Here is a 16,833-nt window from a genome sequence, read left to right on the forward strand (position 1 = left end):
CCGTCCCTCTTGTAGCCTGTGACAGGGCAGAGGCAACAGTAGCAAAGCCCCTACTCCTACTCAACCTATGGAGTTTCTCCTTTGAGCTGGCCCCCCGGCTCAGGGAAGGTTGAAGAACACCGTTCCACCCAGGATCCACTCACAAGGGCCAAGTCCCACGAGCATCTCAGAAAGGCCTGACCAGAGACGTGAACAGCCCAGGGACAGCTATCCCAGAAGGGCCCTCCTCAAGGCCTCTGCTCTTAAGCTTCCATCATCTCCCTCTTCTCAGAGGAGAGGACACCCAGGGCCAAGAGTGAGCAAAGGTCAGAACCAGAACCTGACCCCAGGACAAACCTCTCGGATTGCAAACGCCATGCCAGCACCCACCCACCCACCCACACAGCCTTCTTTTAAGCCTCCGTCTTCGTCTCTGGCTGAGGATGAGAGCTCACAACACACAGACCGAGCTCAGCAGACTCAGCGCAGGCCGCCTTCTGGCAGCTGCAATGACCCTCCAGGCTTCTTCGTCAAGGTGGAAGGGAAAACAGAGTCCTGCAAAGTTACACCACACCCCCCACACCCACACTGCGGATCTTCCAATGGGGCAAAAGCAGGCAGTTTGCAGCCCGGACAGGAGGGTCCAGATGAGAAGCACAGTGGCCTGGAGCAGCCCACCAGCCTCCCTTTGGGGGAGTGTGGGACCTGGCTCGTTTGTCCACTCCATTAACCTTCCCCCACACTCCTGTGCGTCATCATGGGTGGTGGGTGGATGCATGAAACCCCCAAGGAGTGGGGTGCAGGCACACACCCCTGTGAGTATGACCTCGGGGTACAGAGAGCACCGGTTCTGGAGCACGCAGGCCTGTGATTTCCATGACCACCCAGATGCATGCAGACCCATCCTCATCCTCTCACGGCCACCAAGTCGATGCCAACTCACAGCGACCCTATAGGACAGGGTAGAAATGCCTCTAGATTAAGGTGACTAGATGTCCTGATTTTTAACAATTCGTCCTGCAGCGTTTTAAAAAGTCCCGATTTTTTTTTAAAGAATGCACGACATGCTAGGGTATATGGTTTTCGGCTGCCATGTAGCTATTTCGCCAGGATATGAGTTTTATCAATGGTGTCCCGCTTTACCAATGTTAAAATCTGGTCACCTTACTCTAGATCCTAACTCCTATGTAAGTAACCCCTTACATAGCCACCAGGGCTCTTGCATGTGTAAGTAACCCCTTACATAGCCACCAGGGCTCTTGAATGGGGTGAGGGGGTGGGGGAGGTACTCAAATGGTTCCATACTTGATGACTAACTGGAAACTCGGCAGTTCAAGTCCACACACTGGCACCTGGAAGTCAGCCTGGTGATCTGCTTCCAAAAAGTCACGCCACGAACTCTCTCTGGAGCAGTTCTGCGCTACACACCTGGGTTCTCCATGAGGTGGGGTTGACTCCAGACAGACGCGTGACGTTGCCTGGCCTGGCCTCACCGAGCTCAGAGCGTTCTAACTGGAAAATCACCAGCCAGGCCTTCCCCCGTGGGGTTTCAAACGCCTCTCTTTCCGTTTTCTGTCTCACACGGTGGCCAGGGAGAGCTCCCCTGGGGGCAGGTGCTCGGGAAGCATCACAGAAGGGACCAGGGCTGGGCGGATGGCAGGTCAGGGACTTGGTTGGCACTGCAGTTTCACTCTGGCAATGAGCATGCACTGTTCTTTATTGTATTTAATATAAGATGTATCCATTGCAGGACATTTGGGAAACAGAAGCCCTCCTCCTCCAAAAAAACAAAGAGTGACATATTTTATCCTGTGTGCTTCCGGGCCTCCACCTCTTGCCCGTCAGTTTGCTGAATGGGGGCAGGACTTCGTCTCATGTACTTTGGACAGGTTATCAGGAGACCGGTCCTGGGAACAGGACAGCATGCTGGCTGGAGCGGAGGGCCCTCAATGAGAGGAATGGACAGAGCGGCTGTAACCACAGGCTGACCCGTGAGAACGATTGGGATATGACACAGGGGGCTGGGCGCAGTTTCATTCTGTGGTACCCAGGTTGCTGTAAGTCGAATCGAGTCGATGGCACCTAACAACAACAGTAACAACAAGTGTCTGGGTCTACAGAGACACATGCATTCACCCTTTGGCTTTAATCAACTGGAATCAGCTGAGCAAGCCCCTTGTGAAGCAGCCTTCACTGCAGGATGGCCCCAGGCCAGACGGTGGCATTCGATGCCAACTCGACGGCATTCTAATACATGGCTGTGGGGCGTTTTATTTATCCTGCTCTGTACTGGTGGATGGTTAGTGGGCAAGTGGCTACAAACAAGTGTGGGATTGCTAACCTAAAGGTTGGCGGTTCAAACCTCCAGAGAACAATGAGGCGATCTGTCCACTCCCGTCAAGATATACAGCCTCGGTAATCCTATGCAGGACTGCTAGAAGTGCGAACTGACTCCCTGGCAGGGGGCTGGGTTACTAGAGCGAATGAGCACCAAACCCTGACTAAATGCCAGGCCATTTCCTCCTCTCACTGTTGCCCTGGCCTGCTGTCCTGGTGGCCCCAGGTACAACAAAACTGGGCCTTTGGGGCCCACAGGGTGTTTACTGGTTGATCTGCAGAGGGAGATCACCAGGCCTTTCTTCCAACTCCATCTTAGCCTGGACGCTTGTTCGACCTCGTGCAGCATGCAAGCAAGCCTGCACTGGACAGGCGGCATAAGTGAGGTACCCTGGGCGAGAACTACCCCGGGTCTGCTGCATGGAAGGGTGGATTCTAGCAGTGCTGTCCCCCATCCTCACATTAAGCAGCTCTGTGAAACTGGGATAACCCTCTCCCCGTTTTATAAACGAGGCACAGTGAGGGGAAGTGAATAGTCCGAGGTAACACAGATGGTAAGTGGCAGAAGCAGGGATTTGAACCAGGAAGTCTGGCGTACTTTCTCTGCGTACCAGAAGCAAGAAATGGCACCCATTCAAAGACAGTGCAGAGTCTGAACTCTAACGTGACATTCAAACAACTTGAAGATCTCACGGCCACGGCCCCCTCTGACCGGGTGACAGCTGCAGGAGCCCAGAGTGTGAGAAGCAGGCTGGAAAGTCTCCTGCGGGGGATGACCCGATGGGTGAGGCGGGAGCCTGACGTGATGCTCGCCACTCACTGAGTACCACCTGCAGCTGCAAGGGCTTCTCTGGCAACCAGAAAAGAGCACCAGCCACTGAAATGATCACCATGAACAAGACCCCGCCAGAGGGGCAGGAGGGGCCGCAGAGGCACGAGCTGAGGGTGCTGAGGGTGCGGCAAGCAGGGAGGGGAGCTGGCCTCCAGAGTCCGGAGGAATGGCTCTGCCAGGACCCTGGCACTCTCTGAACACAGCTGGGGGCCCAGCCTGGCACCCAATCCATGCCCCTCAGCGGAAGATCCTGGGAAACGCCAAGCATGCCTCAGGGCCAGGAAAGGAGCAGAGGGCTGTCAGCTCACCATTCACCTTGTTTTTGTGACTCCCATTTACCAAAGAGCCATTCACTTACCCCTGCTCGCTAAGTGAAAGGCTGGCAGTTTGAACCCCAGCAGCTGTGTAGGGGGTGGGGTTGGGGGAAGAGCAGGGAAGGGCAATTCCATAGAGCTTACTCGATGGCACACAGCTATCCCCATGTCGTGGTGCCTACTACACACCACAGTGCAAACAGTTAACACCCACGGCCGCCAACGGGAACACTGGAGGTTTAAGTTCACCCGTGCCTTGGGAGAAATGCCTGGCAATCTAATTTCCCTAACACCAGCCACTGGAAACCCCGTGGAGCCCAGACTCTGCTCAGACACCAGGGCAGCTGGTTTCCACTTCGGTTTTAATCACACCCCGACACAGTAGCCTGGGATACTATTTCATCTTCACAATCATCCGAGACCTGCAGGCCAGTGCTCTAACTCCGTGCCACCCAGTCATCACCGACTCAGCAACCCTACAGGACAGGGTAAAATAACTGAGGCAGGGGTTGAGTGTCTCAGGGCCACGCAGAGCTGGACGCAGCTAAACTTGCTCCTACAATCCCGTTTCGCCACTCACACTGGTGGCCCCGCCCTGTGCGTTTCTGCCAAAGAGGTGCCCGGAATTGGGGGTGAGGGAACAACTAGTGGTTGGAAACTAGAATGCAGCAATTTGGGCAGCAAATCCACGGGTTATTCCGGATGACTAAACACCAGCCAGGGGCCAACTCTACATGTGACTGAGACCAACATGTCCCTAAACCCGAGTGATGGGAGGGCAGCCCGGCTGCGCACAGTGGGGACTCCTGGGCGCCTATGAGCTGGCCGGTGGAGGAGGGGCGGTTCAAGGCTGGCAGCACCGGGTGTGCCCATCCACCCATCACTCTGAGGACACTGTCAACCCAGGGCTGCCTGGAATGAGGAGAACATGGTAGCAGCCGCGTGAGTGTAACCCCCCCCCCCCAGGCCATCGGTTCTCCACCTTCCTCACACCTCGGCTCTTTCACACAGTGTGCCTCACGTGGTGGTGACCCCCAACCATAACGTTATTTTCATTGCTACTTCATAACCGTCATTTTGCTACAGTTATGAGTCGTCATGTAGATATCTGAAGCGCAGGATGTATTTTCACTGTTGCAAATTGAACATAATTAAAGCATAGTGACTAATCACAAAACAATGTCATTATACATTGTGAAATATTTCTAATGACAAATGAAATCTCGTCTTGAAGCATGGTGTACAGGAGCTTTCTGAAGCAATGGAATGTTATCCAACTGGCTTGTGGTCTTGACGGCGCAGCCCTGTAAATTCACTACAAGGCAGCAAACCGAACGTGTGTGGGGTGAATTGTATGGTATGCAAAGCATCTTCCTATCAAGCTGCTAGAGGAAAAATTCCCGTCTATGACTCTCTCTTTGTAAAAGTACATGCTGTGGTCGAGCTGTGTTACTGAGTCACTCACTTCCCGCCTGGAGTGACCTGAGGTACAAGGGAAAACCACACTGCCCGGTCGGTCGGGCACCATCTTCACAACTGGGAGGTTTGAGCCCAGTGTTGTAGCCACGGTGGCAATCGTCCGCTCGCAGGGCTTCCTCTTGCTCGCTCTCCTGCACCCTCTGCTTTACCAAGCACAGTGTCCCTCCCGAAGGCCTGGTCTCTCCTGAGACCAAGTCGAGAGTCAACCAGCCTCTGGCTGTATTTCTTCCCAGGTAGGCGGGTTCTTCCTGCGGGCAGTCGACGGCACAGCCGGTATTCTTTGCCAACACCGGATTCAAAAGCAGCAACTTGTATGTAGTCTTCCTTGTTCTTCGTTCAGGATTCATGTGCATGTGAGGTGACTGAAGACACCCAGTCACCCAAGTCCTCAAAACGACATCTTTGCTGCAGAACACTTTAAAGAGGTGCCGTCACGTCTGAGTGAAACAAAGTTCCCGACAGCTTCCATGCCTTTTCCCTTGCTCCTGGTTTCCACAGGTCCAGTTGCGAAGACTTCTGTTTCCCTACAGAGAGTTGTAATCCACATGGAAGGCTGAGCCTATTCTTCGATCGCCATGAGCAGCGCTTCAAGTCTTTCAGCAAGCAAGGCTGTGCCGCATCACAGGCGGTTGTGAGCCCCCCTGCAATACCCATAGCTCGTTTTCCTGCACACCGTCCATTTCCTCGGATTACTGCTTGTCATGCAACCCTGGGCCAAACCTTTCCTGATGTTAAAGCCCCCCATTCACTTAGTTTTGTATGAACAACTGCCTCTAGGGTGTGCAGGCTCTGCATGAGCATGAACCTGCTTCCCATCGTCAATAAAACACAAGGAAGCATCTTTCTGGAATTCTCTGCCTTCAGTCAAGATCCACCCGATAGCAGCAATGATCTCCCTCATGCCATGTCTTCTGAATCTGAGTTTCTGGCAGTTCTCTCTCATCCGATTTTGAATCATTTTCAGCAGAATTTTACTTGCATGTGATACAAATGCCACAGTCTAATATTTTCCACATTCTGTTGAGTCACCTCTCCTTAAAATGGGAAAAAATATGGATTTCTCCCAATTGGCTAGGCCGGTAGCAATGGCTGAATGCCGCCCAGTTATTTGGGGTACAATGATAGCGTGGATTCCTTCCGTCTTCACTTGATGCTTCCTGTGCAGACCAATATTTTTCTCATGGAATCCTTCAACATCGCAAAGTGATGTCTGAAATTTTTCTTCAGTTCTTTCAGCTTGAGCAATGTTGATTGTGGGGTCGTGTTTGACTTGAGACAGATCTTCCAGCCATAGTTTCTGTAACTCCCAGTCCTTGGCTGCGTTCTTGAGAAAAACAACACCGGTGAAGCTTATATATGCATACACATAGCTATAAAGAACCAAACTCACTGCCGTGGGGTCAATTTTGACTCACAGCACCCCTGCAGGGAAAGGCAGAGCTGCCTCTGTGGGTTTCTGAGTCTGTAACTCTTTAGGGGATTAGACAGCCTTATTTTTCTCATGTGGAGCAGCTGATGGTTTAGCAAGGCTGACCTGGGGGTTAGCAGGCAGCTCAATGTGTAACCGCTACACCACCAGGGCTCCCCGTGTAAAATAGATAAAGAGGTGTACATCAAGAAATGGCTCACGCAGTTGTAAACGTGGCTCCCTTTCAAGCCTGCAGGTCAGATTAGGCTGGAGGCTTCTCCTGACACACAGCCATAGGGGTCAATGAACTCAAGATTGGCAGAAGGTGATAAGATTGTGGCTACACAGCTGAATGAAACCAACGTTGGCGGTTCAGGCATGTGGCTGCTGTGGTGAACGAATCTGAGGTTGGCAGGTCAGATAGCAGGCCACCCATGACTCCCAAGATAAGGAGCAACATGGCCAGCCACTGGTTCAAGTCCAAAGAATTAGACGTCAGCAAATTAGACACAGAGCTGCACCCAGAAAAAAAGCAAGCAGACTTTTCCACAGTGTCTACTTATATTGGGAGAAGGCCAGATCCTCAAGGAGATCCCCTCTTGGGGGACAGTTGCTGTTAGGTACCAAGCAGTCAGTTCTGACTCATAGTGACCCTATGCACAACAGAACGAAACACCGCCCACTCTCAGGCCATTCTCACGAGTGGTCTTATGTTTGAGCCTATTGTTGCAGCCACGGTGTCCGTCCATCTTGTGGAGAGCCTTCCCCTTTTCACTGCTCCTCGACTTCACCAAGCACAATGTCCTTTCCCAGGGATTGATCTCTCCTAAGAACATGTCCAAGGTAAGTGAGATGAAGTCTCCCAATCCGTGCTCTAAGGAGCGCGTGGCCACTCTCCGCAGACAGATTTGTTTGTTCTTCCGGCAGTCCATGGCACTTCCAGTACCCTTCACCAGCGCTGTGATCCAACTGCATGGAGGATGACTGGGTCTGAACTGCCACACCACTGAGAATCCTGCCCCAAACACAGCTGACACCAAAGTTAGTCACACCCACCCAATGACCATGCAGACTGGGAGGAAAAGGAGGAGAAAGGTGCTGATAGGATTCTATGATTCGGTTTCCAGTGATTGCCAACCTGGGTAATTGTGACCGGGAAAATTTGGAACTCTAAAAACTGGTCATTTTTCATTTATGTAATCCAAAGATTTTATCAAAACAATAAAGAGTACCCACATATAAAGGAAGAGCCGATCTCGAAAAGCTGTACAAAACTACACCACCTCAAAAAGAAAAGCACAGAAAATCCAATAAATGAATGGTCATGAATAGCCAATTCACTAAAGATGACACTCAGGCAGCCAAAAATCCTATTAAAAAAACACTCACAATCATAAGGGGATACCATCTCACCCGGGTACAGATAGCAACATTTAAGAACAAAGCAGAAAATAAGAAACGCTGGAGAGGATGTGGAGAGATTGGAAGGCTCATTGACTGCTTGTGGGATTGCAGAATCATTGAGTCACTCAGGAAAACAGAATGGTGTTTCCTTAAACAAATGCGAACAGAAATGTCACAAGACCCCGTGCAGGCTCTCTCCTCTGCATATACCACAAGGAAATAAAGAACAGATACAAACAGTACATCCGTGTTTATCGAAGCACTCTCTGTACATCAGCACAAAAGTTGGAAGCATCTACAAAGCCTGTCTGAGGCTGACTGGATCAGACAACTCTGGTACATACACAAAACGGCGTATCATGCATCTCTTAAAAACAAGAGTGAAGCTCTCAAACACCTCATGCCACGGACAAGTCTGTAAGCTATTAGGCTCAGCAAAGCCAGTCAATCTCATAAAGATGAACTCCGCGTGACACTACTATGAGAGAAGAAAAAGAACCAAGAACACTTGTTTTCACACCCAAAGCAGCAGACTGTGAAGGCCATGGCAAGGGACAAGAAGACAAGAGGGAAATTTGGTCAATTCTGGTACCTCACTGGGTGCAAACGAGCCATCTCAGAGGCAGACGTGGGGATCTCATTGCAAAGAAAGAAGGGCCAATAGAGACTGCTGTGCACTGAACCTCCTCGATCCAGGAGACAGAGTTGTGGGAACACAGGGGTATTGGCAAAGTGGCGGCGTGGGACCAGGAGGAGGAGACAAGAGCAGCAGGCTTCATGGCGCAAAGGTGAGTGTCCTCAGTAAGCTGCTCACTTGTGTGAGGCACCTCCAAGCAATGACTCGGGGAGCTAGACTGCGTCTTTGGGCTGATGTTTAAGGGGAGCTCTGTACCACTGCCGAGCAGGGTAGAGGCCAAGGGGCCACACAACTAAGAGGCAGAGCATGAGAAAGAGGCTGGCACACCTAGGAGACATTCCTTCCTGGAAGAACTGCATCCTAATTATTTCTGATCTTGAACTGGAACTTGTTTAGCTTCCTGAAAAAGGAGTCCTGGTGATACTGTAGGATAAACAGGGGGCTGCAAAACAGAGTGGCAGTGCAAACACACCAGGCATTCTGCAGGATTAAAATGAGGCTGTCTGCTCCCATAAAGATTTATAATCTCTGAAACTCTTCTGCAGAGCCAGCATTGTCTGAATGGCAGTGGGTTTGCGCTTGGTGAGTTCCCTCAGAAGCCCCATCGTCATGAGTAAGGTCTTTTGAGTTTTCTGTGGCCACTGTTAATGACTTCTCAAACCCAGCAGAGAGGAAGAAGAGCCTTGGGCGGGGCAGGTGGCATCAGAATTGGTAAAGAAGGCTGGCGGTGGAGGCATGTTTGACCCCTGCCGCCTAGGAAACAGCCTAGAGCTGATGTTGAGTTTGACGGGTCTCGTTGTCTCTTGTGAATGAAAGGGGGTCAGATGCTGCCCTCCCGCCACTCTTACCCTGAGCATGTTCTTCCAGTTTGGTCTTTGCATATTTCATCACAATACTTCTGGAGATCCCCTTGGAAATCCTCTATTCAGCTCTATTCATTAGTTTTTCATTTGCTTTAGATACTCTATGTTCACACACTTTGGAGATGTTGTCGGAGAGACCAGTCCCTGAAAAAGGACATCCGGCTGGGTAAAGTAGAGGGGCAATGAAAAAGAGGAAGTCCCTTGACAAGATGGATTGACAGTGGCTGTAGTCACAGGCTCAACCATAACAATTGTGACCGCGACCAGGCACTGTTGCGTTCTGTTGTACGTAGGGACACTATGAGTCGGAACCAATCCCATGGCATCTAACAACAACAACAACAACAACATGTTCAAGAGCAAGTTTCAGATTCCCTTCTCACATCCCCCCCTTCTAGTGTTTTCTTCCTTTCCAATGACCTGTGCTTTCTTCATGTACGATGTCCTGGATGCCATCCCACAACTTTTAGGTTTGATCATTAAAGTTCAATGTGTCAAGTCTGTTCTTAGAATGGTCTCTACATTCAGGTGGGATATACTCAAGATCATACTTGGGCTTTTGTAAGTAGTCTTCAGCTTCAACTTGGTCTGTTCCAATCAGGTCCTTGAGTTTGTTCTGATGATACTATCTCTGTTGTTTTTTGGGGTTTTTTTTGCTTGTGCAGTCGATTTGATTCTTGGGTATCCCTCACGGTGAGGCCCAAAATCTATACCCACAGTTTATGTTGTTGAAAAAAATGGCACCTGCAGTGAAGAAGTCATTGGTCTTGCAACGTTCCACCATGCGATTCCAAGTGTTGTTTCTACTACCATGGCCGTGCTTTTCCATTGCTGATCCTTCTCATGTACAACTTTTGCGCTCCGATCACCAGCAGTTATCAATACCATCTCCACTGTACATCGGATGAATTCCATACTTCAGGAGTTGGTTAAGATCTTCAATCTCTTCATCTTTGGCACCCATGGTTGATGCATAAATCTGAATGACGGTCATATGAACTGTCTTGCTCGTAGGCAATTGGCTATTGCCCTGTATCTGGCAGTACTATACTGCTGCAGAGAGCTTGAATTTCATTTTCAATGGAAGGGATGCTATCACTCTTTGATTGATCATTCCTGGCATCGTAGACATCTGGCTGCCCAATTCAAAATGGCCAGTAACTGTTCATTCAGCTAATGCTTACGATATTGACCTTTATGCCTTCCATTTCAATTTTGACAACTTCCGATTTTCCAGATAAATACTTCATACATCCCATGTCCCAGTTATTAATGGATGTTTGCAGCTGTTTCTTTTCATTTAAAGTCCTGCCCCATTCGTAAACAGAGGCCCTGAAAGCATCAGTTAGTCCATCCACAGCCTTACGGCCAACGCTACTTTAAGAAGGCACCTCTTCCTCCAGTGGAGTTTAAACGCCGTCTTCCCGAAGGGGCTCATCTTCGGAAACTTTCAGACGAGTGTCCACAGTCATTCGTTAGGTTTGCACGGACTACAATCTTCAGAAGTGGATCATGAGGTCCTCCTTCCTGGTCTGTCTTCCTCTGGGAGCCCCGCTGAAACCTGACCACCACGGGTGACCCGCTGGAATCCGAAACATCAGATTGCACGTGCAAGCCGCCACGGATGACAAGCTGAAAGACAAGTCATGGGAACAGAAAGGGCGTGGGCACAGTACATGCCAAATGCAGGATACTGTTTGGGGTGGGTGTGGAGGGCACCCAGGGGACTTTGCATCTGTAACATTTTATTTCTTTAAAACTAACACAAATCTGTAATAAATATGAAGGAGCTTCGAAAAAAAAATCAAGGAAAGAAGTTCCAGTATCTTGTAGTTCTGTTCCTCCCACCCCACCCCAATTCTTTCAAGTCTCCTCATATGTAACGTGTTCAGATCTGCTAATCACCAGGTGACAGATAGATGGGTGCTTATTTTATCATCTTGCTATATCTCCATAGAGCCTGGGTAGTGTAAGTGGTGTGCGACCCGGAGGTTGGCGGTTTGAATCCACTCAGGAGCTCTGTGGCAGAAAGGGCAGGCGGAGGGCCTCTATTACAATTATAGCCAGGAAAACCACCTGCAGCAGTTTTACACTGATACTAGGGGTCACCACGAGGCAGGTGCTGATCCGATAGGCGTTAATAGGTAAGTGGGGGGAGAGGTAGGGCAGTGGTAATTACTCAATGATAGCCTTCTTGCCTTCCATGTGGGAGACAAGGGTTGGATTCCCAGCCAATTCATCTCACGTGCAGCTCCCACCCAGGCGTGTGTGGGAGGTGTGTATGCCGTGCCAGGACGCTAAGCAATTTCAGCGGAGCTTCCAGGTAAGGCAGACTGAGAAGACAGGCCCGCGGTTACCGACTTCTAAAACGCCGCCAATGAAACCCTACGGATCACAATGATGCCAATCTGACGGCAGCTAACACCGACGTCTTCATCCACTTGAAGTACTGTACCAGTAAAATAGAAAAGTACCCAGTCTATACACACGCCATCCAGTTCCAGGCCTGGGGCACTTTATCAAACTCTGCCAGTTAGTATTATTATTACTATACTTATTACTAACCCCGTGCTACTTTTAGCATGTCAAGACCGCCAATCAGTCACTTCAGGCCCCTTCTGGTGAAGGATCTCTTCACGCACGCATGCCTCTCCAGGAAGGAGGGTGATCCCCACAACCTACAGGCAGCATTCCCGCTCCCCTCAAGCCAGAAGAGGACCCGGGCAGCAGCATCTCCACACGACATCGTGTCCAAAGGCCCCCTTTCCATTTATGCAGAAACCCTGGGGGCGGGGGGGGGGTGTGGAGGGGCAGAAAAGGCTCTGGCAGATAAAGGCAGCAGACGCCGAAGTCCTCACCCCCAACTCCAGCAGAGAGCAGAGCCTCCTGGGAAGCCCAAGTACCGATGCCTTTGACATCATCCTCATCCACAACACACACTACCCAGCTGTGGGACTTCAGAGGCCCAGAGAACTCCTGGAACCCGGTGGGCCCAAAGGGTTTGTGCTCAATTATTAACCCAAAGGTTGGTGGTTTGAACCCACGGATCATCACTGGGGAGAAAAGGCCTGGCAATCTGCGTCTCTACAGATTATAGTGAAGAGAAATCCCATGGAAACATTGGACTCCATGACACCAAGGTCAGTGTGAGTCAGAATCAAGTCAATGGCATCAGTTTTGTTGCTGTTGATATTGTTTGGGGAAGGGGGGGTGGGTGTCTACAAGTCCCTGGGTGGGTTAAAGCTGGAGAGTTACGTTTACCCGCAGGCACAGTGAGAGAAAGGCCTGGCTTTCTACTTTTCAAAACTCAGCCACTGAAAAGTCTATGGAACACCTAGGTTCCTCTCACTGAGGGTCCCCACCAGTTGGGACCGACTCTGTGGCAACTGGCTTGGGAGCTTCTGTATTCTCTAAGCCTCACTTAGGGCTCTGCCCTGAACCCACAATGAAATGCCTTCCTGTGGGTGACTGCAGGTTGTGGGACGGCATAGGCAGGATGCCATCCTGAGCATGACCAGCCCTGGTGGGCAGCCCTCTGCTCCAGTTGCCACTCTCCAATGATCCCGGGGTGGGGTGGGGGGGAGCAGGGACAGTGGTGGGACTAACTGTACCAGCAACATGCAATTCAAAGCCACCAGCTGTTCCATGGGAAAAAGACAAGGCTCTACTTCTATAAAAAGCTACAGTCTGGAAACCCACAGGGGCAATTCTACGCCGTCCAATTACAGGGTCACTAAGAGCAGGAGTCGACACAATGGCAGGGAGACTGGCTTTTGAGTTTGGGGTCCGGGACACTGTTACGGAGTGGTTGTGGCTGAGCGGGCAGTGTTGGCAACTTTGCCCTCTACAGGGACATGTGGCAGTCAGTGTCTGAAGGCATTTTAGGTATTTTGGGGTGTCATAACTGAGGGCGGGGTGGAACCTGGTCGGTAAAAGGTAGGGAAGCTGTTAAACATCCCACAATGCACAGGACAGCCTCCCACTTCCCCAAATGCTGCTGTTGTTACTAGCTGCCATCTATGGCAGAAGCCATCGATGCCCGGTCCTGTGCCATCCCAGGCTGTTTAGTCTCTGCTGGAACCTGTCCAGCATCCGAGCAACAAACAAGTCTCTACGGACAGGAGACAGTGGCTGCCCATGAGGTATACTGGCTGGGAACCTAAGCCGAGAAGCCGAACCTAGTCCCAAATTTCAACAATACTGCAGCTGAGAAACTGCCCAGGGGAATTCACACTCGGCAGACTGTTAAAAAAGCTAGGGCTCAGAGAGGTAAAGCGACCAGTGCAGTCACCCAGGAAGAAGTGGCAAACCCCAGGGATGTCCTTCTCCCCTGCTCCTGTCCTCTCTAGGGTGCCCAGAGCAAGTTCAGAAAGGAACACAGCCAACAGGAGTCAACGTCCAGGCCCATTCTTTGCGGGGCTGGGGTCCTTGGGAACAAGGGCAATAGCGGCCACAGTTTGTTCGGTTTAGACCCTGCCATCGGGGCACAAAAACGTTCTCTGTGCCTGTGGCGAACTCAGGCTCAGATCAACCCATCAGCCCTCCTGGATCTGACAAATTAAAAGGCCGTTTGGAAGGGAGAGGTCTCCTTGAATCATAGCAGTGACTACATCTTCACACAGAAAAACAAGTTCTTGGTAGAATCCCTCTCCATGTGACTCTGGCATGTTCCCAGGCAGTGACAGAGATCTATGGCAGGAGTCTAGGAAGAGGGTGACAACAGTTAAGGGACATGAATGCCGCCCACCACATTGCTCATCCCCACTAGTTGGGGGGGGGGGGGAGTGAACACCATTGCTCCCAGCGTACAAATGAGGAAACTGACATCAGATAAGCCATGGGCTACCAAGTTGGGAGAGCAAGATTTGAACTCAGGATTGTCCAACTCAGAATCTATTTTACCAAAGACTTCCCTAAAAGGGTCCCTAACATGTGGCTGCGGATGAAGCTCTTCCATCTGGCTAAACAGTGAACCAAGACAGCGGGTTTTCTGGTTCTGCTTGGAGGAGTCGCTAAACAGCTGTTAGCAGAATGGCTAGAAGTTGAGGTCCACCCAGAGGTGCCTTAGAAGAAAGACTTGGTGAACTGCGTCTGAAGATTCAACCACTGAAAACTCTTCTTTAGAGCACTCTGGGCCACCATGACTCACTGACAGCGGACGACTGGCTTTGTCTGTTTCGGAAAGTTTTGGGGATATGGAATTCAGGAAGTGGTAGGGTTTGGTGGTGGAAGAAACACCCCTTTTGGAGGGTCTACAGACCTGGCTTTACATCCCTGCTCTGCTTCTACCTCTGGTCCCAAGCCTAACACCTCATCTCTCAGAACCTGAGTTTCGTCATGTGCAAAATGGGCTTAAGAACCTCTGGGTGGTGGGGACAGAGGACAGCGAGTGGACAATGACACGGATTCCTGGTGGCTGTATGTACTGCAGGGCAGCTAACTGCCGTTTGAAACCACCAGCTGCTCCTTGGGAGAAAGACAGGGCTTTCTACTCCTGGAGAGGTTTCCAGTCTCAGAAACCCACAGGGGCAGTTAGTTCTACCCTGGCCTGTAGGCCAGGTCACTGTGAGTTGGAATCGACTTGGCAGCAGCGAGTTTGATTTTACTCTGGTTTTACCAGTTGACAGATCTGGTGGGAGGTCCCATGAAGCGTTCCGGCCGTCCTGCCATTGCCATATTGGTGACAACTGTCGTCATACCTTAGAGGCAAGTCAGTTACACACTCAACAAGCTCAAACAAGAACCCAATATTTGGCAGCCTTTGGAACAGTGAACAAGGGGGTGGGGTGGGGGGAGTAAGGGTGGGGAGGGCAGTTTGGTTTCAGCTCTGGAATCAAGGGAAACTTCACTCTATTTAAAGATGCCACAGGTCCAGGAAATAGCTTCCCACCGCCTGGCTGAGGATGGAATAACCGGCTGCCCAGCCAATAACAATAGTCTGACTAGCACAGCATGCGCTTTCTGCTAGTGGATTCCGGTCTATCTCCTTTCAAAAATGTGTAGGCACCTAGTGCTGCCCTAGAAGAACAAGCCTGCTTAAATCACAGACCCAAAGACCCGTCCAGGAAGGTGGAGGGCTAACTTCAACCAGCCAACGCCCTTCTCAGTCATTGTTCCGCACTTCTTTGTTAGGTTTTTTCCCCCCTCCCTCTCTCCCTCTTGTTCTTCTCCCCTTCCTGGTTAACTTCCCTGCTACTAAGACTTCTCAAACCCCTCCCTTCGCCCCTTTCCCCAAAACTCCACCACCCCTTCCCTTTTCTAAGACGACCCTCGCCCAGATTTAACACGAAGCTATCATCCTACGCCCCCATTATCCCTCCACACAGAACCTCTGCGGCTCTCCCAGGGCCACCTGAACTCAGAAATGGCCCACAGCCGGCTGTGAAAGCCACCTGCCGTCACCATCTGCCCCAGGTGCACCTTCCCGGGGCAGGAAAAGGCCTGATGGCTACTACTCTTGTGCCTGCAAACTCACTGAGTCTCAGTCTTCCCATCTGTAAACCCATGTTACTGGCCCATTGCCTCCGGTCCTTTCCAGCTCGATGGCTCTTAACAGAGGGCGATACCAGATGGGAACTCCTTGGATTTTAAAACAGAAACTACAGGCGCGGGGTCAGGGGTTGTTTAAGCATTTCAGGGTGCAGACACCTCTATTTTGCATCATCTCAGGCTTGCTTCTTCTTGAGGACGGGGGCAACTCGGCGTTCCCCGGAGGGGCTACCCGTGGCCCAGGCACTGCGGGGCTGCGCGCCTCCAGACAAGCAGCGGGGCGGGGGTGGGGGGCGGCGGCCTGTGGGCGGCTGTCACTATGCCCCCACCCCGCTGGGGCCGTCCTTTCCTCGGATGGGCAGTAAGTGGGGGTTCTGGGGTGGGGGCGGAAAAGGAAAGAAGCGCAGACGGGCGGCCAGCCCGAGGAAGAGACGGAGGGAGAGAGCCGCGCTCCGAGGAGCGGGGAGGGGGGGAGGGGGGCGGGGGCGGAGAGACCCGGGCCGCGCAGACGAAGGGCCGAGGGGGGAGCGGAGGCGGGGAGGAGGAGGGGAGCAAAGGCAGAAGTTTTCAGAGCCCGGGGGCGCCCGGTGGCCTCCGGCGAGGCGTGGGCTCGAGGGGGCGTGGGGCGGCGGCGCACTCACATAATGCTTGTTGGGCACCCGCCGCTTCTGCACGTCCAGCACCTTCACCTCCACGATGCTGCGCCGCGGCGGCATGGCCGCTCCTCCCGGGCCGCCGCGGGGCCGCGCGCGGGTGCGGGGAGCGCGGGGGCGCGGGGAGCGCGAGCGCGGGCAGCGAGCAGCCGCGGACCGGGGCTGGGGCCGGGGGCCGGGGGCCGAGCGCGATCCGGAGGGAGCCCGGGCCGCGAGGAGCCGTCGCCGCCGCCCTGCGTGCCGCGCGCCCTCGGCCGGGCCCGCCGCCACTGCCGCCCGCCCCCGGCCCGCCCCCCGCGCCGCGGCCCGCCCCCCTTAAAGGGCCCGACCCACAGCCGCCGCGCGGCCCCCGCCGGCCCCCGCCGGCCCCGGCCGGCCTTTGTCCCGACGTGGAGCCGCGGCGGCCCGGGAGGGGACGGGACTGGCTTTTCGTCCGTG

General features: G+C 52.4%; 1 protein-coding gene across 1 annotated transcript in view; it reads right to left on the bottom strand.

The window, feature by feature from the left end:
* SH3PXD2B (SH3 and PX domains 2B) overlaps positions 1 to 16,599 on the bottom strand; it is a 110,591-nt gene extending 93,992 nt beyond the window's left edge. Inside the window, exon 1 of the mRNA XM_075541949.1 lies at positions 16,384 to 16,599. Within this exon, the coding sequence (XP_075398064.1) occupies positions 16,384 to 16,458 (75 nt within the window). The 5' untranslated portion in view covers positions 16,459 to 16,599. The remainder of the gene's footprint in view (positions 1 to 16,383) is intronic.
* Between the last annotated feature and the right edge of the window lie 234 nt (positions 16,600 to 16,833).

The sequence above is a fragment of the Tenrec ecaudatus genome, chromosome 2 (genome assembly GCF_050624435.1).
Source record: "Tenrec ecaudatus isolate mTenEca1 chromosome 2, mTenEca1.hap1, whole genome shotgun sequence".
In the NCBI taxonomy this organism is placed as follows: Eukaryota; Metazoa; Chordata; class Mammalia; order Afrosoricida; family Tenrecidae; genus Tenrec; species Tenrec ecaudatus.